General features: G+C 38.9%; 1 protein-coding gene and 1 long non-coding RNA gene across 3 annotated transcripts; one reads left to right on the top strand and one right to left on the bottom strand.

Annotated features, from left to right (window-relative positions):
* Positions 1-1,055: 1,055 nt before the first annotated feature.
* On the bottom strand, positions 1,056-3,666 carry LOC118813984. The gene is made up of 2 exons (XR_005007690.1): positions 3,269-3,666; positions 1,056-1,480 (listed from the first exon to the last, which is right to left on the bottom strand). It is a non-coding gene; the product is annotated as an uncharacterized LOC118813984 (long non-coding RNA).
* A 2,090-nt stretch (positions 3,667-5,756) lies between these two features.
* Positions 5,757-25,602, top strand: LOC118813983. Of its 2 annotated transcripts, none has more exons than XM_036579636.1 (13): positions 5,757-5,832; positions 6,194-6,249; positions 9,570-9,626; positions 10,999-11,079; positions 13,574-13,648; positions 15,036-15,086; positions 15,165-15,245; positions 17,957-18,037; positions 20,340-20,426; positions 21,331-21,369; positions 22,326-22,394; positions 22,484-22,516; positions 25,272-25,602. In XM_036579636.1, exons 2-13 carry the CDS (start codon positions 6,210-6,212, stop codon positions 25,322-25,324), a joined length of 747 nt encoding a protein of 248 aa, XP_036435529.1. In that variant the 5' UTR covers positions 5,757-5,832; positions 6,194-6,209; the 3' UTR covers positions 25,325-25,602. The 2 variants fall into 2 exon arrangements, with proteins under 2 accessions (XP_036435529.1, XP_036435528.1); XM_036579635.1 differs by having other exon boundaries at positions 9,567-9,626.
* Positions 25,603-26,687: the final 1,085 nt, after the last annotated feature.

The raw sequence follows: 26,687 nt of genomic DNA, 5'->3' as shown, positions 1-26,687 counted from the left end.
AGCAGCTGAAAAAATGCACCGTACTGAAGTTTTCCCCATTTATTTCTGGATCCTGGCTCAGTGCAGTTCACCATCACTCTGAACAATTAACCAGCAAGGTGCCACTGTGGTCAGTCGCAGCTCCTCTGATGAGTAACGTTACTCACATAAACTTTTTTGCTGACACCGTGTGACGCAGCGCTGCCAACCCAACAACACTAAATGCACCCCACCCTACCCCCCCAAAATCCCTGATAGCAAGAGGACAGTGGACCACTGTCAGCCCACTAACGGCAAAGCTGTCAGTCCACTGCCGTTTTGGTCAGCGTTTTCTGGGCAGCCCACCAGTTTTTAGGCAGAGTAATAGACAAAATTTCACTTATCATCACTCATTTTCCGCTCACAGCTCAGTTTACTGATTTTTCCTTCCTTCCTTTCATTCGTTATTCTTAGTAAATTAGTTTAGTAAGTAATTTTAATCCAGCTCAGTGTCAGTAACAGCATTTTCTATAAAATCATTTTATATCAGGCCTAGTCATTGTTTGTCTCTCTCAGTTGTTTGTAATAATTGTCTAAGTTTATTTTCTAAAATAAAAGTCTGTGTGTGTTTAAAATCTGTTTGAGGAGATTAAAAACTAGTTAAAGTTTGTATGCAGGACAGTAATCTGGGTGGTCTGAGGGTGGACCAGCAGTGGCAAACAGTCAGCAAAGTGCCGACCTTATCAAGCCAGCGGACCGATATATGCTGCTATCTGGGATAACCTCCATCTGCAGGGTGGAGAGGTACATGAAGGGCGTTGTAAGAAAAAATAGTACCCAAAGGAAGTATTTAGCAGTATTTTACCATTATCAGCGTGACGTATAAAAACATAGACACATGTAAGTTCACTGGTCGTTTTGAATTGCAGATAAAATGGTAATATTTGTAATACAGACATACAGACGTCTGGTTCCTATCACTACAATGGTGAACAATTCTGACTCTAGAAAGGTGCATTTCACACCAAACCACTCTGAATGATTTTGTTTATATTTAAAAAATTAAATGATGAATTAATTTTGCAAAATCGATGGAGTTTCCCTTTAAGTAATCTCTAATAGGCTATAAGTTTCTGACACTGTATGACGCATTTTGTAAAGTGCATGTACTCTTTTTTATGCGATCTGTTAGCAGCCATGCAGACACACTTCAGTCTTGTGATTCTTAATCCAAAATAAAAGTGCACCATGATTATCCTGTAAAATATATTTGACTTTGAATCATGCTTTTCCAGTTAAAGACATCACAATGAACACAGTAATAATGGTGATACAGTGCGCTTCATGGAAAGCAAAGAATAATAAAATAGACTTTCTCTAAAACCGTCCCGCAAACATTTACACTGGTCCACACGTCTGTCCGCTGGGAGACCCGTCGGCGCGTGTCTCGTTACAGTCTCCTCCGGTTCCAGTCTTTATCCTTTACCGCCACTGTCAGCCAGTACTGTACCCAAAATGATCCCTAAGTGCAGTAGATCTAGGTTTATTTATATTACTAATATAAGCTTTCTTTATTGTTTTAATAGGACGTACACAACACACTCAAAGCACAGAGACGGAGAGAGAGAGAGCGAGAACAAAAGACCATGAGGACACATGAACAAAGACAGCAACACCAGCAAACAAACAACCAACAAACGAATAATACACACATACCAGTGGACATACGCACGTCATACACACAAACATCATGAATATATGAAGCTAATCAATAAAGCATCTGGAGTAACTGTCTTGGTAACTGTCGCTGGGTCACCCTTGGGAGGGAGGTGGGGTGCAGTTGAACGTCAGAGTTTAAAACGTCCATAAAAATCTCATTTCCTCTCCGTAACGGAATCCGAGGTCGGAGGCCAGGGTCCGAGAGATGGCCTTCCACCTCTATAGGCAGGTTTCGAAGCTGTGCAGTGGGCTGGGGGGGCCGGGGGACGTGGGTGGGACGAGTCAGGTACACTCGGCTTTCGAAAGTAAGTCTGTGTTTTCGTCTATACTAGCACATCAGCACACACTGAGACATATTTACAGCCATGAGGGTAAAACAGACAAAGTGTTGTGGCTCCCAAAGTGGTTTCATTTTTGTTGAAAGGACAAAATGGCTCTTCTTAACATTTCAGTTGCGACCCCTGAGTTAAGCCTACTAGTAAGGGGCGATCAGCGCGTGACCGTTTCCTCGAACTGTCCACGGCTCAGTCATTACTGCACAGCCGCCACCAGCCCAGTTAACGGCCACGTTCTGTGGTTCAGATTTTGCGGATTGACTCCTGTATAGAAATTGTAGCATCAATTTTCGCTATAGCTACACAAAATTTGTAGGCGCTACAACTGTTAGCTACATTTCATAAAACAGTAGCGGCTACAGCTACTAGCTACAAAAAGTAGCGCGCTACATAGCCCTGTATATTTGCAGCTTTTCAATTGTAAGTTTCTTTCTGGCTCATGGTTAAATGCAGTGTTTTGTTCACACTGTCAGTTGGGCTTGTTTGGTGTGTCAGGTGGAGATTCATCCACATTCTGACAGTCACGCTTTGACAGTAGCCAAAAAGTAGCCACTACTTTTTCTGGAAAAGTAGATCAATTGTAGCTGCTACAAATTTCGGGAAAGTAGCTACAAAGTAGCTAACTACTAATTAAAATAAAGATAAAAGAGTGCACAAATACGGCAAGTAGGTGGGTTTCAAATGGAGTCATGAGTGCATTTAATCATATTTAATCACAGTTTGTCCTACACTCTTGAAGAAGACGGTTCTTCGTGGGTTCTTTAGTAAAGACGATGGTTCTGTTTAGAACCTTTCATGCTTAAAAGGTTTGCTGAATGGTGAAATTATTCCTTTTTTGGTGAGAACCATTTTCAAAAAGGATCTACATAGAACCATATACAACACGTTCTCCATCAATCTGAAGAGCAATTTCACCATGCAGGGAACCCTTTACGCATGAAATGGTTCTATATACAGCTCGTGGTTCTAAGCAGAACCCTTGAAGAACCTTCTATTTTTAAGAGTGTACCTTAAATGCAAGATATACATGTGTCTTCTATGTGTCTGAAAAGCAGGTAAATCTCAGGACAGAAGCTGCAGCTCAGATAAACAGATGAACTCAAACTCATGAATAATAATGATGATGATAATAATTATTAATTAATTAATTAAGAAAATAATGCTGAGTTTTTTTCACGTCTACTTTTATTAGTTATTGATTCGTGAAAACGCGCTGAAGGCTTTACGGTCAATAACAGCTAAAAACCCCTCCTTACCTGCTCGGACATCTGCGCGCTGCTGTGATCGATCAGATCTGTTTCAGTTTCTTTTCTCAGAAATTAAAAATCATTTCTGTTCAAAACTTTTTCAGGAGCGGCCTACCCGGAAACCACGGACATTCTGATACACGCGCCATCCGAAGTGTCAAAATAAAAGCCCTTCTCTGGACGTGAAAAGCAGTTATCATTCAACATCTGTGAAGAATTAAATATTATATTATGAGTATGCGTATGCAATTTGAGTATATATAATTAAAATGCACCCCAAACATTCATTCATTCATTCATTTTCTCTTTTAATTTTCCTTTTTTAATTTCTTTAGTATATGTGTATGTGTTTATGTATGCACATGGTCAAAGCATGTCGATATGTTATATATTTTGATTGTTATTATCAGGACTCTTTTTTATTTGAAATAAATGGAAGGTTTTATCTGAACATAATTTGAGTAGCAGTTATTTTTATAGTATTATTTTGTTAATAACCCACAATGCTGTCATCTTCCTCTCCTTGTATCTGTTTCTCTCTTATTTTTTCAGTTTCAAAAGAGACAAAAGATTTCAGGAAAATTAGTAAAGATTTCTTGAATCTGTTACTGAATATAAACACACATTTACATGTAACAGCAAAAGATTTTCAGAAAAATAAATTCTAAAAACAAAAAAGCTGAAAAAAGACACACCAAAATTTGAGGAAATCAGAATTTGTAAAGTTGCTGTGTCTGATCCACTCACATCAGTGCAACACTTTGTTAACAATTTATCTTAAGTCTTCATTCATTCATCATTTTAACTGCTTAATCCAGATTAATACAGGTCGCGGTAGCAGTCGGGAGGGCAGAGAATCCCAGATGACCCTGCCCCCCGCAACTTCCTCCAGCTCATTCTGGGGGACCCCGAGCCGCTCCCAGGCCAACTTGGAGATATAATCCCTCCAGCGGGTCCTAGGACGACCCCGGGGTCTCGTCCCAGTAGGCCGTGTCTGGTAAACTCAGTGTTTGAGTTTACCAAACACTGGTGGCTCCTCTCAATATGGAGGAGTACTGGCTCCACTCTGAGCTCCTCCTGGATGACCCTGTCAGTAGAGTGTGGCCGCCACCCTGCGAAGAAAGCTCATTTCCGCCGCTTGTATCTGTGATCTCATTCTTTCGGTCATTACCCACAACTCATGACCACAGGTGAGGGTGGGGATGTGGACCAGCTGGTAAACAGCCTGCGGACGATCTCACCATCCCTCTTCCCATCATTCGTAAACAAGACCCCAAGATACTTTAACTCTATGATGAAGGGACACAAGAGACCGTGTACCCTGCCCAGGACAGGATTACCGGGATCCAGCCCTGGAGCCAGGCCTGGGGGTAGTGTTCTTTGGCAAACTCCTGGTGGCCAGGCAACCCAAGTAACCCGGCCAGGCTCGACCCGAAAAGGCAACGTGGGGGACCACGTGAGCCTACCATCTGCAAGGACAGGTGCAGTGTTGTATAGGCGGTGGGGGATGGCAGGGAGGTCTTTGGTGGCATGGATCCCTTCCGTGAAAACTGGCTCTTGATGATCTGAAGTTATAGAGGAAAAATAGCACATTTAAGACACAGTCCATCCATTGGTCTTCATCCCTTAATGTTACTCTTAATCACATTGAGTTGAAAATGTAGCGTTATCATAACATCAACAGATCGAGAATTCTCCTGTAGATCCTAGATCCCCATTTTGTACATATGAATCTATCATTTTTATCCTCTGTTTTCTATCAACAGTCACCAAACCTGATATTGGGTCCACTTTTGCCTGTGGAGGTCTACCCTGGATCCAACACAATCGCCCTCTCTACGCTCTGCCTAAATATTTTTTCATTGCTGCTGTTGTGAGGTTGGACAAGCTTTATAGATTGTTGGTAAAAATCCTATTGAACCTAATTAAACTGTAGAACAGACTCAGTTTATATCACAATACCTACATTTAGAGTCAGTTATTCATTCAGCCTAATGAGAAACTGTAGAACAGACTCAGTTTATATCACAATACCTACATTTAGAGTCTGTTATTCATTCAGCCTAATGAGAAACTGTAGAACAGACTCAGTTCATATCACAATACCTACATTTAGAGTCGGTTATTCATTCAGCCTAATGAGAAACTGTAGAACAGACTCAGTTTATATCACAATACCTACATTTAGAGTCAGTTATTCATTCAGCCTAATGAGAAACTGTAGAACAGACTCAGTTTATATCACAATACCTACATTTAGAGTCAGTTATTCATTCAGCCTAATGAGAAACTGTAGAACAGACTGAGTTTATATCACAATGGCTGTTCAAACTTTTGCCTACAGCTGAACTGATTAGGTTTTATATTTATACCTTTTTGCTTGGTTCATTTTACAGCTAAACTATTTTTAATGTTGATCACACCTGTAGAAAAGGACATGCCCACTCAGAGGAACTGTCACCAAAGACACTCCCAGGTGTGCATCAGGACACACCCACTCTGTAAGGTGCATTTAAGAAGCTGGTGTTGGGTCATAGCTGGAGCTGATCTGGTTATTTGTTTCCTGAACGCAGGTATGTTCTGTGTGTGAGTGTGTGTGTGAGTGTGTGTGAGTGTGTGTGTGTGTGTGTGTTAGGCTTATCATTGGCATAATGAAAAGAAAAGCACTAGAGATGATAGAGTTAATAGTCAAGTGTAATAGCAGACCGGTTCGTTTACTTTGTTTACCTTTAGCTCTATAACTCTACCTTAAAGACATGATTCTTTACACTGTCTTCTCAGAGATATGAATTACATTTTTATGTGTGTAGCTTATTTAATCTATACTTTACAAGATTAGACATAGGAGAGAATGTAGATCAGCGTATTATGTAGTGTATAAGCAAGCTTACAGTTTTGACAGACTCCTTTCAGCACCTGTACTCTGTTTTTCAGTCACTGCTGTACCGGAATGTGTTCCACTCGGGCCGCCGTTCTGCTCCTGCTCTTTGGTAACAGATTCTCTTTTACAGATTATTTCCATAGATACACTAACTAATCCCTGAAGATCTGATCTGGTCTGAGGTTCGATGTAAAGTGATCAGGCTCTTCACAGTAATGCGAAAATGAAAGTTGTCTTTGTCATGAAATGAAAGAGAAACAAAGCAATAACAGTAAACTGAGCTGTTTAAACAGAGGCGCTTCATGCAGGCTGACAAGATTTTTCTATCTGATGGTGAAAAGGCAGAATCAGAAAACAGAATCAGAATCAGAAAACAAAACAAAATCAGAAAAAGTAACAGAAATAATAAAACAAAAATGATCAAAATAAAATAAAATAAAATGACCAGTAAGTAAAATAAATGACAACAGCATTTTAATTAACAGCTACACTCTTAAAAAAGATGGTTCTTTAGTACAGAAAATGGTTCTATATAGAACCATGAACACTTAAAGAACCATTTTGCATCTTTAAATGGTTCTCTGCTGGTGAAATGGTTCTTCAGATTAATGGAAAATGTGTTCTGTGCAGTTCTGTGCAGGTCCATTTTTGTTCATCAAGGTACAAACAGTGTAAATGTTCCCTCAAAGCTCCAACAGTGGTTTTAAAGTCTGATTGTAAACCTTAAATAAGTTTTTCCAGGTGAAAAGTTTGTATTTGTACCTTTTCATAACCGAATGTTTTAAAACAGAACAGTAAAATAAAAGCCTGGAGACGAGACGGGGTGTGTGGAGTCAGTACAGCTTAGAACATATCATTTCAGTGGATTATGGTTCAGTTATGTTCCCTGACTACTGAGACGGACCCCTGAGGGCTCCACCCCAGCAACAGTTTAGTACCTTTATTTCTGAGAGTGACTGTCAGCTCTTTAAAATTTGCGCTGACACTCAACAACAATGAGCTTCTCTAAGCAGATGGCAGAGGATCTGAAAATGAAGCTAATTGATGTGTACACTGTTAGAAATAAAGGTACCTTATATAAGTTCTTCCCAGAGAAAAGGTACATATTTGTACCTTTTCTTAACATAATGCAGGGGGTTGCTGACGGGGGCTGCAGCAACCCCTGATGTCAGGATTGCAACTGTTAAAAAATGTTCTAAACTTGAGAATAGTAAAGACCCATGTGTGTTCATTTAAGAGTGAAGCTTGTATTTATATATATATATATATATATATATATATATATATATATATATATATTAGGGGTGGGAATCTTTAGGCACCTCACGATTCGATTCGATTACGATTCAGAGGCTGCGATGCGATTATAAAACGATTATCGATGCATCTTGATGCATCTTTTTTCTCTATACATGATTTCTATCTTCCTACTGTCTGAGGACTTGGTAGTTTTAAAGCAAAGTATTTGTAATGATCCGTAATGTAAATGCATTATGGATCATTACAAATACTTTGCTTTAAATATCTAAAATATCTTTTATTAATAAATCAAATGGAAGTGATGTGGCAAGTGAACTAGAAGGCTCTCATTCAGAGACGCTGCTGCCGCTCATCTGCGATAAAATGCGCTGTTGCCTTGAAATAAGATCCAGTGGTGATGGGTGTCCACGCAGCGTGTTACAGCCATCCTTTTGGTCTCGTTGTAGAGAATGTGTGTGTGTGTGTGTGTGTGTGTGTGTGTGTGTGTGTTGGGGGGGGTGTATTTTCGAGACTGGACGCTGAATCTCGGCTTCAAAGTGTGCAGCATAGCGCGAAAGCCCTGGTTCTCAACGACTGAGAACAGACAGCAGACAGCAGGTCACACAGCCCCGAGGTCTGGCCTCGCCAGTAGCGAACGAAAAAACAGACTAAGACGAACATTTGGAGACTTATTCGCATTTATAAGCAGCGCGGTTGGTTAAATCTGCTGAGAGACTGTCTTTCTCTAAAAAGTTGCGAAAATGAACTCGCTTCTCTTTCTTATTTTTCCGTTCCACCTTAAATGGCGCAGCAGTTACATTCGGCGCCTCAGGCAGAATTTAAGGTGGAACGGGAAAATTAGAACGAGAAGCGACTTCAGCCTCGTAAAACAGCCGGACGCTGAGACATTTTACAAGAAACTCTTCTAGTTTTGAAGAAAGGTTTTCTGGCGGAGATGGGAGGAAAGCGGCTAAAGCTGAAGCTTAAAGCACAGCAGAGTAAATCTGCGCTCTCGTTTATATTGTTTAGTCTATACTAGGATATTAACACACACTGAGACATACTGGACATTAAATGTTGCGGCTCCCAAGGTGGTTTGACTTTGTTGAAAGGCAAAATGGCTCTTCTTATCATTTGTGTTGTGACTCCTGATCTAACCTGGCTTTAATGCAGAGGGAGCCGGTCGGATTTCTCGCTCGTCCAGTAGTGTTTTTGTTATGTGCCACAGACTGTCCGGGCGCTGCACTTCCGCACTTCCAGTTCAGCCTTTTACATTCCGTGAACATCACGTTATAAATTAAATATATAGAAAATCTATTATTGACATTTATGAATCGATTCAGAATCGCTCACGTCCACATCGCGATGCATCTAAGAATCAATTTTTCCCGCACCCCTAATATATATATATAATATATATATATATATATATATAAATCTGCAGTAGCTGCATTGTTTTAGTAAACACTATATTTTCAATATAGTGAGCTGACAGCTGCTGGGTGTGTCGCTAAAACACAGGATAAGGCTATAAAAAGATATCGTAGCACTTCCAGCTCGCAAATTCCACTGTCTGAAATGTCATTAAGAAATGGCAGTTAAGGGGAACTGTGGAAGTCAAGGCAAGATCTGGAAGACCCACAAAACTCTTTACCGTGCATTGATACAGCAGGGCAATGAGCCGAAGCAAAGCTCAAAATCAATCACGAACTGCTTCAAGAAACGGAATCTGAAGCTTTAGGAGTGGCTTTTACTGTCGTCTCACTCAAACACCATTGAAAATCGGTGGGTAGATCTTCAACGTGCTGTGTTCACAAAACAAGAAAACAATAATAGAAAGACTCTACAGAAAAGCATTTGCAAGATGTGATGCCTGCCAGAGAGGGTGTACTGACTGTGTATTAACATTCATAGAAAAAAGCAAATGCACATCTCTGCAGCTCCCCCACTCCACCCCCACTAATGCATGTGGTCATATTCATTCCAGATGACCTACACAGGTGGTTGGATTGCTTGGCTGCTTTTAAATTCTGCCTTTTTATGATCAGATAGCAATCTTCAATCAAAAGTAGTCAAAAAAATTGACAAGTTAATTAATAGTGGGGAAATGTGTAGCAAATCTACTCCTTTATTTTGTGTTTCTCCTTTCATAATTTCATCTCTCTCTCTCTCTCTCTCTCTCTCTAGCAGTGATCTCTATTCCTGGTGAAGCTGTTAAGTTCCCAGTGCTCTTTGGGGAAATATCTGGTAAAATCCATGTTTTTATACAGGTTATGCAGGTTCTAGATTCCCTGGAAGCAGCTTTCCATTTAGATGACATGACAGCACTTTATGGGTCATTGGCATGACATGCATTTTTTGTGCCATAATTTTCCTAATTAATGAATTAATAAATACATGACATATATTAAATTATTCAACTCCACCACTTTTATGTGAAACGATTCTCCGTGCATCCATATAAAATTCATTTTATTTTCTTTTTGCCTCCAAAAGTCTGAAATTGTGAAGTGGTGCAACCGTTTAACCATATATGTTAATTAAGTAAACTATCACAAAAAGGTCAAATTCAAAATTAAATAGTTTGGCATCATTTTATGTTTGAAAGCTTTGAAATAAAACAATGTCGCAAAAGAAAACGACTTTAAAAGTGTTCAACTCACTGAAAATCTATCTGCAAGTTCTTACTAAACCAAATGTCAGGTGGCACAACCAAAAACAAAGAACTTTTATTTTGACATGCTTTTACGAGGGGCCAGAGTATTGCATCAAAAAGAAGACCCCAAGTGACCTTCATGGTGCAATGCCAAGGTCACAAATTTAGTAAAAAGTGTGATGTTCAGTTTACCATGTCAGGTGGTCTGACCCCAAGAGAACCATGAAAACGTGGAATTATTATAATAATGTTTATTTATTTGATAAACTGTAAGTAAAAACACAAAGGACAAAGGTTTCTACGGGTGTCTAAGTACATGCCTGTTTAATTTGACATAGTCTGAAAAGTCAGGCGGTGCAAGTAGTCAGTCAACCAGACCAGCACAGTTTAATAACTGAAACAGGCAATTAAAAGCTTACATAATAACACTATATTTAAGATAGAAGATGTAAATATATGCAGATATAAAAATGCCCATCGTGTCCTCTTTAAAAAGATTTTTAAAAATGTCATTTTGAAAACCTTATTTGTCATTGATTCAAGTATTAAAGCAACATTTTGGCAAACAAACAAACAAGCACATTTTTCTAATTATCTCAAAAGCAGACGATCAGCCACAAAACTGCATCACACAGCAGCCATCCTGCAACCTGGGTTTGATCCAAACTTTTGTCCATGTTTTTAGGTAACGGTGAGTCATACAGTCTCAGAAACCACAGAATCAACACTATTAGAGATACTGAATAACTACACACAGTTTGAGGCTATGTAGGTTTGTATGAAGCAAACTACTGCTTTAAAGACTCCCATGAAAGGGTGCTTGTGGTCATACAGTGCCCTGTTCTTATTCTACTGAGGACTTTTGTATAAGCAGCTTAATGCAGCCGGTGAGAACACAGAAAAGGCCCGAGGGGTTTGCTTCCATTTTTAGGAAATGACTGCTGTATGTGTCTCTTTTCACAGACTGTGTTCAGAGGCAGTGCTCTGAAAAGATAGATGCCTGCCAGGAACGCTATGGAGAGGCTCTGACAGGCCAGCTGAGAGGTACACTACACCACAGCCAATTTAAAGGACACACATCCTATACATATACCGACTGGCCACTTCATTAAGTCCACCTACTTGTATCTACAATCACTATCCATTTTATCAGCTCCACTGACCATATAGGAGCACTTTGTAGTTGTTTCTCTGCATACTTTGTTAGCCCCCTTTCACCCTGTCCGTGGCATGTTATTGTGTGTGTTGTGCTGGTATGAGTGGATCAGACATGCTGACATCACCAAAACAGTTGAAAATGGGCTGTTTGTGCAGCTTATTTTCCATATATGAATTGGGGAGGGAACATTTTGAAACTTTAACCTTGTCTACGGTTACGGCCCGGTCTAGGTGGGGCCGCAACATAAAAAAATGAGAGACCTCCCGGTTCCCCATCTCACACATACAACCAGTTTTGCTATAATAACAAATTGGTTTTATTTTCTTCAAGAGTTCAAGGCCTTAGGCAAAGTTATCTCTTTAGGAAATGAAAATAAATGAAACAGTAGGAGAGGGAAGAGAAAAATAACAAGCAAAACAAAGCGAAACTTGGATTTAGGGATATTTAACTTACCTAACAAACAAAAAAAGAAAAGCCAATAGCGTTTCTGACCTAACTTCCTAACTAAAGCAAACCAAGAGAAAACAGAGGCAAACAAAAAGCACCCTCTCTCTCCGATAAGAGAGATTATATAAAAGACCTATAAGCATTTCAGTAAGCAAGTTCATATCCAGGCATGTCTTATAAGTCAGCTTCATGTATGCTTATGTGTGTATTTAACTTTTATTTTATTTAGTATTTTTTCATTTGGATGTGTGAAATATTAATTTGTTTGCTTAATTCTTGCAGGTTTCATTCAAAGTTGCCCACTTGTCCTGTACACGTTTGTTAAAATAAAATTTTAAAAAATACAAAAGCTGTGTCTCTGAGCAGCCGTATTAGCTCAGTGTTTACAATAAACTTCAGTGAAAGTGCTCTATCAGCAAAACCTATCTTCATGAAAATCTCAGCAACAAGCCACAAAGCACCAATAAGCTACACACCAACATTCAGACTTTTACACAGACACAGCTCTACAGCAGTAGTTCTTTCAATGACTGGTCAGGGAACCGTGCCAGAGCTGGTTTATGAGCAGCCTGGCCTCTTCCTATTTCTCTCGTTATATCAAAAACAGGAGTGCTAAACAGCAGAGGGCGCCTGCGAGCGAGTCCTCAGTGAATGGGAGTAAAAGGAGCTCAACGGCTACAAACGAAAAGTTAAAATAGTTTCTAATCACTGAACCAGAACTTTCCTTTAATTTTAGAAAGTAGAAGGAGTTTCACAAAAAAAGCAAAAAAAACTCACCTGAATGTTTCCTTTTTACACAGCAAACGGGTTTTGGGCAGCAGGACGCTAACATTACTGAGTGCTGATTGGTTGGCATTACTGCTACTGAGCTCTGATTGGTTAGCATTGCTGCTACTGAGCGTTGATTGGTTAGCATTACTGCTACTGAGCGTTGATTTGTTAGCATTACTGCTACTGAGCGCTGATTGGTTAGCATTGCTGCTACTGAGCGCTGATTGGTTAGCATTCCTGCTACTGAGCGCTGATTGGTCAGCATTCCTGCTACTGAGCGCTGATTGGTTAACATTACTGCTACTGAGCGTTGATTGGTTAGCATTACTGCTACTGAGTGTTGATTGTTAGCATTACTGCTACTGAGCTCTGATTGGTTAGCATTACTGCTACTGAGTGCTAATTGGTTAACATTACTGCTACTGAGTGCTGATTGGTCAGCATTCCTGCTACTGAGCGCTGATTGGTTAACATTACTGCTACTGAGCATTGATTGGTTAGCATTACTGCTACTGAGTGTTGATTTGTTAGCATTACTGCTACTGAGCGCTGATTGGTTAGCATTACTGCTACTGAGAGCTGATTGGTTAGCATTACTGCTACTGAGTGCTGATTGTTTAGCATTACTGCTACTGAGAGCTGACTGGTTGGCGAGTGGAGCAGCTCATTAGCTGTTCATGCCCACTGACGTCATGAACGTACATGAGGCACTGTTTTAAACTCCTATAACTCGAGTTTAAAAGCTCTTAAAAATATAACAGCAGTGTTAACATGTTTTATGCTGTTCTGTGTTCAGGAAATAAATGTATTCTTTTACATTAAAAATGTTTAATCATTTATAAACCATGATTTTGCTCAAATGCTCCGTCTTAACCCATTCATTTTGGACTCGCTCGGGAGCGCCCTCTAGCGTTTGAGACACCCAGAAGACATTACAGAGTGGAAATTCTCCTCTCTACAGTTCTCTTGCCACGCCAGAAGCATAACACTACACCTCCTCCTGGATGTCTCCCTTTTATAGGCAGCTCCCTCTGGTGATGGCTTAGTGCATCTCCCCTCTGCTCTGTAATCAATATGGGGGCACACTACCCCAAAAAAAAAACAAAAAACACAAAATCTGATTTCCTCCCTCAGCAATAATGCCTTAACTGTCTCTTGCAGATTGCATTGCTAATAACTGTAAAGGAGCCATGGTCAGCTGTATGGACTGGATTTTCCAGGGCATTGTGGCTGCAAGTGAGATATTTTTGCATGTTCTTTTCATGCTTATGTTAGTAGAAACAGAGAGAGAGAGATTGTTAGATGCCTAAATTGGTCTATGATCATATCTCTGTAATACAATATGAATTTATCAAAATGATAGTGTAATGGTGAATTCAATTTACAATTACTTATTAGTACAATTTACTCAATTAACTTAAAAGTAAATGAGCTGTTAAATTTAAAACATTTGAGGTAATCAGTTTCCTCAAATCATTTGAGTTGACTTAACTCATCAGCTTTTACCGTGTAGCTTAGTTTTCATATATAGATTGCATGGATTGGAGAGTGAATGGCTATTTTAAAAAGGGGAGAAAATTGTTCTGTGATATGGGCCCTATGAAGGAGAACTCCACCAATTTTTCATAATATTTGCTTAACTCGAGGTGTGAGACGTAAACTCACTCAGGGCCTCATTCTTCAGTATCTTCCTAAGTTTGTTCTTAAGTGTGTTCTTGATGAAGGTTCTAAGAAAAAGGCTACATCAGATTCATGACGTGTTCTTAAAGCGCAGAACTGTTCTCACCTTTGTGCTCCTGAGTGTGTGTAGATTCTGTTCTTACCTAAGAACAAATCCCACATAAGAGAACATTGGTGACTGACAGAATCTTTAGAAAAACTGCATAAGTGGCAAATTTCTCAAGAACGGTTGGTGAATGAGGCCTAAAGTCATTCAGAGTGGTTTGGTGTGAAATGATTCAGATGTCTTTACAGTGGTGGTGATAGGAACCAGGGGTCGCCATGACTACAACACAGATATAGACATTTTATTTACTATCCAGAACCACCAGTGAACCTACACGAGCCTTCTGAGTTTATGGAATGTTGATAATCCAGTTCCCACCATTAGTTAGATCTCCCTCTGTTACACATGAGGAAATTTTGTTATATCAATTAACAGACATGAATGGCTGTGGCATCACTTGCATGTATCCCTCCACCATGAATGCATTTAAAAAACGTTTTAAGAAAAAAATCTTCTCAAAACTGTTGTAAGCGTATTCATAACCATTTCATGTAGGAACTTTCTGTGAGGGAGCTTTTAGAGGTGGACGTCTGGTTCCTATCACCACCACTGTGAACAGTTCTGACTCGGTAAGTTTCTGTTTCACATCAAACCACTCTGAATGACCCTGTTTACGTCTTAACCATTTACCTGTGCAGAAATTTTGTACAAGTGGTGGAATTTTGTACTGTATACAAAAAAAGGTCCTTCAAGGGCTCTTTAGTAAAGAAAATGGATCTATACAGAACCATGAGCACTCAAAGGGCCCTTTGCATGATTTTAAGAGTGTACTGTAAGTTAATATGGTAATGCCAATAAAGCTACACTGAACTGAGTGTAAACGTTCCTCTTCCACAGGGAGAGGTGCGAATCCTCAAGTATCTACCGAAGTGCTTGAACGTCAATGGGGTCTGTACCACAGTTATTAGCCATTTATACATTCTGGAGAGTTTTACTAAAGTATTAACTGAACTTTTCTTGCAACAGAGATTGTCGTGGGGGTAATTGTGAATTCATATTTCCACTGCTTCAGACTCAGTGGCCACCAGAACACGACCGAGTTCCTAGGTAAAATTCTTAAACATCACACAAGAGTGGAGTTTGTTGTATTTTGTTGTTATAAACCATTCAATCTGTGGGGTCTTTCAAATATTAAGTTATTGCTGTATTGTGTTCCCTGTTTTTGGGTTTGCAAATTCCTCTACACTGTCTATATCAGGAGTCTGCAACCCAAATGTTAAGAAGAGCTATTTTGTCCTTTCAGCAAAAATCAGTCCACTATCCATTTTACCATATTCGCTGTAAATATGTCTCAGTATGTGCTGATGTACTAGTATAGGCTAACAAATGTAAACAAAAACGCAGACTTACATTTACCACTTTTATCAGACACTTTTATCCAGAGTGACTTGGAAAAGGTTCTTTGTCTATCTAGAGAAAGTATCTTTGCTAGTTACTAATAGGTTAGAGAGAAAGACAGTCCTGAGCTCAGATACTGCTAGAAACAAAAGTCCATGTTGATACAGAGAGAAAAGAAACCGAGTTAAACAGAGAACAGTACAATACAATACAGTTCAATACGTTCTCAGATTAGTGCTGTAAAAAGAGACGGTCTTCAGTCTGCATTTGAAGACCGCAAGAGACTCCAGTGGGAGTTCGTTCCACCTCCTGGGCTCCAGGACAGAGAAAAGTCTTGATGCTTGTCTTCCACGTCTTGAAGGATGGCGGGTCGAGCTGAGCTGGACTTAAAGCTCGAAGAGCTTGAGGTCCAGTTTGAGTTTTGACCATTGCCATCAGGCAGGGGGGCTTTAAATCTGATGCAGCTACAGGAAGCCAGTGAAGGGAGCTCAGCAGTGGAGTGACATGACTGAACTTAGGAAGACTGAAGACGAGCCGAGCTGCCGCATTCTGGATGAGTTGCAGAGGCTTGATGGTCAGATAGGAAGACTAGCCAAGAGCAAGTTGAAGTAGTGAAGCCTGATTTTTTCTTACATCTCCAGCAGGAAACTTTTCCAAAAGTAGAACAGTTTCTTGTAAAATGTCTCTCAACGTTTGAATTTTTCATGAGGCTGAATTCAGTTTCTCATTTGTCAGCTGGCGAATGAGAAACTGACTTCAGCTTCACAACTTTTTAGTGTTTGTCAGTTTCTCGCTGCAGATTAAACGTATCAGGAAACCAGCTGGAGTGATTATAAATGTAAATAAGTCTATTAGTCACCAAATTATCGACGTTCGTCTTAAATCTCTCTCTTTGCCGTTTCGTTATCTACTAGCTAGGCGAGACTGTTGTCTGTGTTGCTATGGTGACCAGCAGTCTGTGCTGATCTTCAGGGTTAAAGGGTGAATTAGCAGTTCTACCTTAACTCCAGAGTTTAAGTCCATTTATTGTTAAACTGTGTTGAACGATCAGCAGAGCTTTATTTTACTGTAAAGGAGGATTATTTTATTATTACCTACAAATCTGATTCTGCTGTGGAGCCACAACAGGACAGTAAAAGAGCTGCATGCAGCTTCTGAAGCCACATCTTGCCAACCCCTGGTCTATACAAATGTCTGTCATCCATCACCCTATGTTTCAAATACATAGATGACACAGCTGTCCTTGCACTTCTCAATGATAATAATGACTCTTTCTCAGCATATCAACATTCCAACGGCAACTTTTTCCACCTTAACATCATAAAAACTAAAGAACTGCTCATCGGCCCCCCTGAAACACTGGTCCACCCCCCTAGTCTCTCAATCAAAGGAGACAAGGTAGAGGAGGTTGAGTCTTTCAGATACCGTGGACATTTATAAATGTTGCCAGACATGTAAATTGAAACAGCTGTCTGTTCTATCTCCTTCTCCGTAGTATCATCGAGTCAGGTCCTCTCATATGGTACCGTCTGCTTTTTCAATATTTTCCAACAGGAATAAATTCATAAAGATAACTAATCTGGCCAGTAAACTCATCGATACCCCCCCTCAACTATCCGAGTGTGTCACCTCATCCCTGATCTGCAAGGCACTTATAATCACACATGATCCAGACCACCCACTCTACCAGTACTTTATCCACCTTCCTTCAGGACGTGCGTACAAATTACTCTTTTGTAGGAAGGTTTATTTTAGCAAGAGTACAACCATTCGGGCATTTAACAGGTGACCTTCCCATGATTTAGCATGAATTGAATGCTTATGCATGTCCTGCATTGTGTGACCCCTGTAATCGTGTTTATGTTTGTATACTATTTTGCTCTTTGTATGTTTGCTTTACAAATGCAACTGCACTGCAAAAATGGTCTCTTGTCAAGTGAAATGATCTTAAATCTAGTCTAGCCTTTTTGAGATGGTTGTGCACTTATTATAAGATCATCCAGCTTAATTCTAGATTTTTTTTTACTAGTTTTGGGTCATTTTATTAATGAAAAATGATCTCACTATAGTGACAGATAATGTTGCTGGTTCCAAGCTCATTTCTTACAACAAGCACAATTATTTTTATTTAATAACATTTTATTTAATAAAATTACTTAAAACAAGTAAAATGTCTAAAATAAATTTAATAATCTTAAATTAAGCTTAGAACAATCTCCACAGTAGAAATATTAGATTTATTCAGTATATTTAAGATCATTTTACTTGATATCGTTTTTTGCAGTGTAGCATGGAAAATAATTTTCTCCTTGAGAACAAACTATGTTTCTGTCTTCCGGGTTAATTCCGGGTTGTTAATCCGTGCTCTACAGCAGGTTCTGGAGGACATTAAGCAAAGTATTTATATTACTTCCTTGCAGGATGTCTTCTGGAAGGTCTGCTGGATAAAGCACTGCCGTACGTCAACATGCTGTCATCGCTCCTCGGAATCACAGAATCAGGTTTTCAGATGCAGTATTTCTCATTTCCTCTGGCTTTACACAAACATTCAGCAGTCTGGAACAAATTCAACATATTTGTCACTTTTTTTAAATATATTTTATTTTTTTATTATTATAAACAATACAACAGCAAACATACAAAACACACCCTCACTACCCCACTATCCCCCCATCACAGCCCAAACACCCATTAATTGTTTCTGAAAAGTAAATAAATTAAAAAAAATAAAAAGTGGGGGAGAATAAAGAAGAAAACAAAAAGTACATTCAGGGTCACTTTAGATGGTGCTGGAATGGACCCAAAACCCCCTGTGCTCTGAGTCACAGCTACGCAACCTCTCCATTGTAGTAGTATGAAGGTTCTCTGATAACCAATGTTTAAAACCCATGTATCAAACACAAGGCCTGCGGGCCAGATCAGGCACAGACACAATCCTATCCGGCCCGCAAAAGCATTTTAATTTTCTATTAATATTAGCCTGTTTCACAATGTGCTGCACTACAGTCCCCAGCATGCACTGCAACGTAATGTGCTCTGACTCTCCTACCCAACAACAAACTATGAGACAGCGGTTACACCTCAATTCTACACTATTCCACACCAGTCATATCACCAAAATGCATTTCAGCTGCAGTTCAACCAACATAAACACCCAATATCAGCTCAGTGGCTCAGAAACTGAGCCTGAATCTTAATGAACTTGCAGTAAAGAGAGGATGTCAGGTGTCTAGTTCAAGCCAATAGGTAGATTTAAAAGACTGAGCTCCTGGAGACATTTAAATTCTGAATATTTCAAGTGTCCATGTAATATTTCAGGGTCTAAAAATTAAATAAAAACATTTTTGGCCCTTTATGGTTGAGTTTGACACCCCTGGTTTAAAACATGGTGGAGAAGCTGATTTCCAATTCAAAACAATAACCTTTTTAGCCGCAACCATGCCAGCCATTAAGGCTTGTTGAACATACAGAAAGGTAGACATTGAATCAGAGAATCCACAGATCGCAGTGACAGGGTCAGGATGTAATTGTGTGCTAAGCATTTTAGAGAACCACCGAAAAAAAAAAAAACATAACCAGGAGCTCTGCAACAGAGAAAAAGACCAGAACAAGTGTCCTAGTACGGAGGTCTGGAGAGGCCATGAGCTGTTACTATAATTTTCTGGACTGTTATCTTGAGATAACAAGTTAATTATCTTGTGATCTCAAGACGACAACTTTGTTATCTTGAGATCACAAGATAAAACACCTTTGTTTTCTCAAGATAACAAGACAATTAACCAAGAACTTTGTTATCTCGGTAAAAAAATTAACTCATAATTTTAAGATAACTTTTGTTGTCTAGAGATAGCAAGATAATTAACTCATTATTTTAAGATAATCCAGAAAATTCTATCTCATGGCCTCTCCGGACTTCCGTAGTCCTAGAGATCCTTTGTCTGTTTTGTGTTTATCGAAAGTTAAAGACAATATATTTTGTCACTTTTATATACAACAATAACTTATACACTGTAGATTTATATCTTACAAACTAGGCAGCAAAAGGTATTTGGATGGTTTATTAAATATTTCAAAAATTTTGAGTTATTATGCTCTAAATTACTCTCATTACTCTTACACAGTAAAAGATAGAAAAAGAGAAAGTGTTTCCGCTAAAACTTGTCATGTGGATGATATAAGTCTCACACATTTCATGAAGCATCAGCAACACAGCAATTTCATAAATCAGTTGTATTTTATTTTTCTAATATTCTGCTGTTATATCGCTTTCATAGCTGAAAAGTCACAAAGTTTTAAAACCAATTTTACAGGTTTATTGTTAAAAATCTCAATGTAACAGACTGACAGGTGTCAAAGTAAAACAGGCATTTCATCTCCAAAATCATTTTCTCAGATGGTTCACTTGCCTTGATTATGATGATGCTGTCAGCAGCTATTTTTCACCCTGTATGTCCAGGTTATTTGCAATAATACTAAATTAGAAATTTTAGGGATTTCCTTAAAAGGAGAATTCTTTCTGTACCTTAAAGCTGCTCTGTAAGCACACCAACTTAAAAAAAAAAAGCATCTTATGCTTGTCTGTCTAGGCAAAATGATCTAACACCTTTTCTGGCAGTTGCGTCTTGTTAGGCCGTGGTTTCCTGTTCGTTTGTTCTAGTACAGTCCTAGAGCTCCGAGGAGAACAACCAGATAGAGTGAGGTGGTGGTGGTGGGATCAGAGAACGGGACAAGAGAAAAAAATTCCTCACATTAAAACTTGAACTTTAAGTTCCTTCTTCAAACTTCCACTCTGTTCATATGAAGGTGTGGTGTCGTGCTGGCTGAAGAAGGCCCTCAGGCAGATGGTGAGCTGCTATAGCCACGTAGACGAGGACTACTACACTATGCTGGGTGAGTGCTTTTATCTGGTATGAGAGAATGGTGTGATTTATCCCCGGAGCGAGAAGCTGCTACATCCCACACGCACTGGCATCTGCTCTGCAGAACAATACAGACTCATTCAATCAGACTTTCAAGCTTAAACATTTGTAGTTATCATAGAATATGGAAAAAAAACTTTTAATATAAGCAAAAACAGAGTTTTAATTTTTTTAGGAATATGGGCAATTTTACATGTCCATATAGACAAACACTTCAAAACACACCAACCAACCTAAACTCCAGCAGCACTGCTGTGTCTGATCCACTCGCACCAGCGCAACACATACTAACACACCACCACACGTCAGTGTTACTGTGGGGGTCCTGACCACTGAAGAACAGGGTAACAAAGTATGCAGAGAAACAAATGGACTACAGTCTGTAACTGTAGAACTACAGAATGATTTCACAGTTCTCACAGTTCTTGATCCTCATCTGTCTCTTTCGGCAGCAGCACAGCGACAGCAGGAATCACATCCAAGGCTAACGCATCCATGAGCTCACGCTTCCAGTTTTCCGTCTTGGAGTTATTTGATTGGCTGGTTGAGCTGTAGCTGAATGTCCTCTAAAGCCAGGCAGACTCTGTGTGATTTTAGAAATCTTGTTCTTTGGTCACTCACACTGTACATTTGAATAGATCGTGTTCGGACAAAATCTACGATTTATATACTCACACTGTACAAAAACGCTCTGTTTAAAAGAGCTGCATGTTGCCAACCCCTGGCCTAGACAATGAAAAGTAAGAATGGGGAGTGATTACAGAACACTTTCAGCCGCTCCACCAAATCACTCCTCAGTAAATCTAAATTTTCCTGCTGGACGTCAGCTGTTTCTGATGTTACACTGAATCTCTCTTTCTGCTCCTTCTTAACAGAAGACAACATGAAAAGGGAGCTGGCCTTGAACAGGCAAGGTAAACACTCTACTTAAGCTTCTTTAGTTTTCTTTAGTACAGAAAATGGTTCTATATAGCCCAAAAAAGGTTCTTCTATTGTTACAGGCCAGACAACATAACAATAGCAGAACACTTTTTGGTGCTACATAGAAAAGTTTACAAACTGTTTCAATACAGAACCAGGGTTCTTTGAGTATGCATGGTTCAAAGTAGAACCATTGCCCTTACTAAAGAACCCTTGAAGAACCATCTTTTTTAAGAGCGTAGCTCTTAAAAAAAATGGCATCTTGGTGAATGAAATTATCATAAATCTAGTCAATATATCAAATGTTATTTAATTCATTTAAAGATTATTCCTAGACTTTGTTACTTAAGTAATTTTATTAAGTAAAATTATCACACTATGTATGCAGATAACGTTGCTTCTTTTAAGAAATGTTCTTGAAACCAGCAAAATTACCTGCCTGTATAGTGAGATAATGTTATTTAATAAAATTACCAAAACAAGTGCAAAATGTCTAGAAATAAGTTAACTAATAAGGTACAATACAATAAGGTTACAGTGTATATTCCATATAGGACCATTGTGTGATTAAACGCTTCTCTGCATGGTGAAGTGGTTCTTCAGACTGATGGAGAATGTGTTGTATATGATCCTATAAAGCACCAAAAAGGGTTCTGCTATTGTGATGATGTCAAACTGGTAACAGTAGAAGAACCTTATTTGGTGCTACAAAGAGCTATTTTTTAAAAAGGATCTATATAGAACCATTTACAACATATTCTCCATCAATCTGAAATGTGATTTCACCATGCAAAGAACCATTTAAGCATGAAATGGTTCTCCACTTTTGGTTGTAAATTGCCATGTTATTAAAGAAAGAACCGTCTTTTTTAAGAGTGTATCTTTGACTGCTGAGAAAGCACTTGTTCTGTCGGTGACAGTATTTTTTTTCTTTTTACCTGTGCTCCAGAGTACTTCACCTGCCATGATGTGCTGTTTCAAGATAAGAAGTGCTTCCAGCTGTACTCACGGCTTTTTGGTAAAATAATCCCCAGTGATATGTATATCTTTTAGGACATAAATAAAAATTAGGCTTCATATGACTGTTTACTCTTCTTTTTCATGAAGGTTCTACCCCAGCCATGCTAACCCAGACAAAAGGTGGGTAGATTTTGAATATTTAAAGGTGGTATACAAGCATTTTACAGTTGGATAGACAGATTTTTCAGGGTTTGTTCCCCAGATTTTAATCCAGTAAGAAAAGCAGTTTTTAAAAGATCACCATCAGACTAAGTGGTGATTTGTACTCAATATAGGAACGTCCCAGACTGATTAAGCCGCTTCACAGTTTATGACAAAAATTATTAAACTATATCAGTTTATACACTGCAAAAAAATGGTCTCTTGTCAAGTGAAATGATCTTAAATCTAGTTAGTATGTCTAATATTTCTTACTTTGAGATGGTTGTGCACTAATTATAAGATTATCTAGCACATTTCCAGAATGCTTGACTTTTTTAGGTCATTTTATTAAGTATAATTATCTCACTGTATTGGCAGATAATTGTGCTGGTTTTAAGCTCATTTCGTACAACAAACACAATTATCTGCCAACACAGTGAGATAATTTTACTTAACAAAATTACTTAAAACAAGTAAGAAATGTCTAGAAATAAGTTAAACAATCTACATTAAACTTAACACAATCTCAACAGGAGAAATTTTAGATTTTTAGCCCAGATTTAATCTAATTTTACAAGCCCCATTTCCAAAAAAGTTGGGATGCTGTGCAAAATGTAAATAAAAACAAAATTTAATGATGTGCAAATTATTTAAACCCTATATTTCATTGAAAATACTACAAAGACAACAAATCAAATGTTGAAACTGAGAAATTTTATTGTTTTTTGAAACATATATGCACATTTTGAATTTGATGCCAGCAACACATTCCAAATCAGGTGGGACAGGGCCTGTTTACCACTGTGTTTCATCACCTTTTGTTTTAACAACACTCTGTAAGCGTTTAGGAACTGAGGAGACACTGCTGTAGTTTAGGAAGTGAAATGTTTTCCTGCTCTTGTTTGATACAGGATTTCAGCTGCTCATCAGTTCAGGGTCTCTTTTGTCATATTTTTCATTTCATAATGCGCCAAATGTTTTCAGTAGTGACAGGTCTGGACTGCAGGCAGGTCAGTTTAGCACCTGGACTCTTTTAATACGGAGCAATGCTGCTGTAATACATGCAGAATGTGGTTTTACATTGTCTTGCTGAAATAATCAAGGCCTTCCCTGAAAAAGACATCGTCTGGATGGCAGCATATGTCGCCAAAACATGTATATATCATTCAGCATTAATGGTGCCTTCACAGATGAGCACGTCACTCATGCCATGTGAACTAATGCCCCCTATACCATCATGAATACTGGCTTTTGAACTGTGCACTGATAACAAGCTGAGTGGTCTTTAGCCCGGAGGATGCAGTGTCCATGATTTCCGAAAAGAATTTCAAATGTTGATTCGTCAGACCACAGGACACTTTTCCATTACAGTTCAGTCCATTTTAAATAAGATCGGGCCCAGAGAAGGTGGCAGTGTTTCTGGATCCTGTTTATGTACAGTTTCTTCTTTGTGTTTTAGAGTTTTAACTTGCATTTGTGGATGCATTGATGAACTGTTTTCACAGACAGTGTTTTTCAGAAGTGTTTCTGAGCCCATGCAGTGATTTCCACTATAGAATCATGTCTGTTTTTCATGCAGTGCTGCCTGAGAGCTCAAAGATCACGGCCAGCTAATACTGGTTTTTGGCCTTGTCCCTTACATACAGAGATTTCTCCAGATTCTCTGAATCTTTTAATGATATTATGTACTGTAGATGATGAAAAGTGAAAGTTCTTTACTATTTTAAGTTGAGAAACGTTATTCTTGAACTGTTGCACTATTTGATCGTGCAGTCTTTCACAGAGTGGTGAACCCCTCCTCATCCTCATTCTTTACCTTTATCTTTATATTTCTTAAAATAATAAAATAATAATTATTTGCATTATTTCTCAAAACAAGTAAAATGATCTGCCAGTGGAATAAGACACTTTCACTGGATAAAATGGCTTTAAACAAGTAAAAAAGTCTAGAAATAAGTTCAATAATCATATTCTTACAACAGTCTCACAATGAGAAATATTAGATAGATTGACTAGATTTAAGATGATTTCACTTGCTAAGAGATAAACTAAATAACTAAAGACTGCATTTGGCCTTTTTACACAGTATTTGACCAGTTTTACTGTTATGCTAAATCGCACCATAGTGAGATGCTATGACTTCAGTTTGTCAGAGATCTGATATAGTTGAGAAAGTTCACAATCAGAACAAAAGGAAGATGTAAAATACTACTAAAGGACGAGATAATTGTACTGGAGAGTTAAGCTACTGAGCCACCGTTCTGTTTGAGCCAGAGCTAAACTTAAACTTAGCTTGCTAACCTATGCTAATCCTGCTTTTTGGTTAGCCCAAGTCTGGCACCCATAGTCTAGGGTTCATATCTGTTTTGTATTTGCTTATTATTCTGATTAGTCCATGATCATCTGTCCTGGACCTCTTCATCTTCATAAACAACATGGTGTTAGCAACAGCAGCATGCTAGGAAAGCGTAGCCTAGCAAAGCCACCGGAATGAAGCCTGTAGCTTTTATAGATACAGTATATCAGGTTGATAGATAAAAGGTGTTCAGCTGTGGAGAGTAAAGCTGAGGAATAGCTTAACTGAGCTGGTTCGATGCTGAACTGCAGTCACAGTAAGCTTGAGCTAAAGGCAAAGTTGCCTGCTAGCCTACAAATCCGCCTTAAATTCAGATGGTCAGATTTTCACTGTTTCAGTGTTGCGTTCACTATTTATGTCCATGTTGATCTCTTCCAGGCCTCTTCGTCTGCTTCATTAATGAGGCGGTGTTAGCGACAGTCGCATGCTGAAGTAGCCGAGGAGGAAAACGGGCCTGACGAAGACTCTCCTGCAGAACGGACCCTTCAGGACAAACAAACACCTAAACAAATCTGACATGATTTTCTTTTTAAAATATCCAACAGATTATGATGAAAAATTTACAGCCAGTTGGTCATTTAATATCTGAATATTTGCACAGTGGAAGCTTATTAGCGTTAGACAGTTAGCATCACGCTTACTGCTTGTCTAAATCATCATACTCATCTCAAACTTTGTAAGTTAAAGGGGAACTCCACCAAATTTGCAAAATTACTTACCAATTCAATGGTTTAGATGTAAACAACAACAAAAAAAAGTGGTTTGGTGTGAAATGCGCCTTTCCAGAGAAATTTACAGAGTCAGAATTGTTCACCATTATAGTACTTGGAACCAGACGTCCAAAGCATTTAATGTCCCTGAAAGCTACATCCCGTTAAGTTACACAAAATGGTTATGAATGCGTTGCTTGATACCTGAGGCACTGTTTTGTGATAATTTTGCTGTAACGTTTTGGCCTAAAACTCATTTTTAGTGTAGAGTTTTTTCTCCAGGATTATTTCCTGCTTCCAGTTTTCTTCAGCAGCCGGCATTTGAATCCACTTTGCATTTTTTTTTACTGGAGTCGTTTTAATTTAGTTTGTAGAGTCGTTCAACATGGGTACCTATTTTTGTGCAGCTTCAAAACAATTAGCCACAACTTCAGGATTTCTGGTGTCGGCAGCTGAAAAAATGCACCGTACTGTAGTTTTCCCCCGTTTATTTCTGGATCCTGGCTCAGTGCAGTTCACCATCACTCTGAACAATTAACCAGCAAGGTGCCACTGTGGTCAGTCGCAGCTCCTCTGATGAGTAACGTTACTTTTTGCTGACACCGTGTGACACAACAAGGCCAACCCAAACAACACTAAATGCACTCCACACCCTACCCCCCCCAAAATCCCTGATAGCAAGAGGGCAGTTGACCACTGTCGGCCCGCTAACGGCAAAGCTGGTGGTCCTCTGCCGTTTTGGTGGCCGTTTTCTGGGCAGCCCACCGGTGTTTAAGCAGAATATTAGACAAAGTTCCACTTATCATCACTCATTTTTCGCTCACAGCTCAGTTTACTGATTTTTCCTTACATCCTTCATTCGTTATTCTTAGTAAATTAGTTTAGTAAGTAATTTTAATCCAGCTCAGTGTCAGTAACAGCATTTTCTATAAAATCATTTTATAGCAGGCCTAGTCATTATTTGTCTCTCTCAGTTGTTTGTAATAATTGTCTAAGTTTATTTTCTAAAATAAAAGTCTGTGTGTGTTTAAAATCTGTTTGAGGAGATTAAAAACTAGTTAAAGTTTGTATGCAGGACAGTAAT

The sequence above is a fragment of the Colossoma macropomum genome, unplaced genomic scaffold, assembly GCF_904425465.1.
Source record: "Colossoma macropomum unplaced genomic scaffold, Colossoma_macropomum, whole genome shotgun sequence".
Lineage (NCBI taxonomy): Eukaryota > Metazoa > Chordata > Actinopteri > Characiformes > Serrasalmidae > Colossoma > Colossoma macropomum.
The sequence above is the reverse complement of the archived record's forward strand: the minus strand, read 5'-3'. Positions and strand labels throughout refer to the sequence as shown.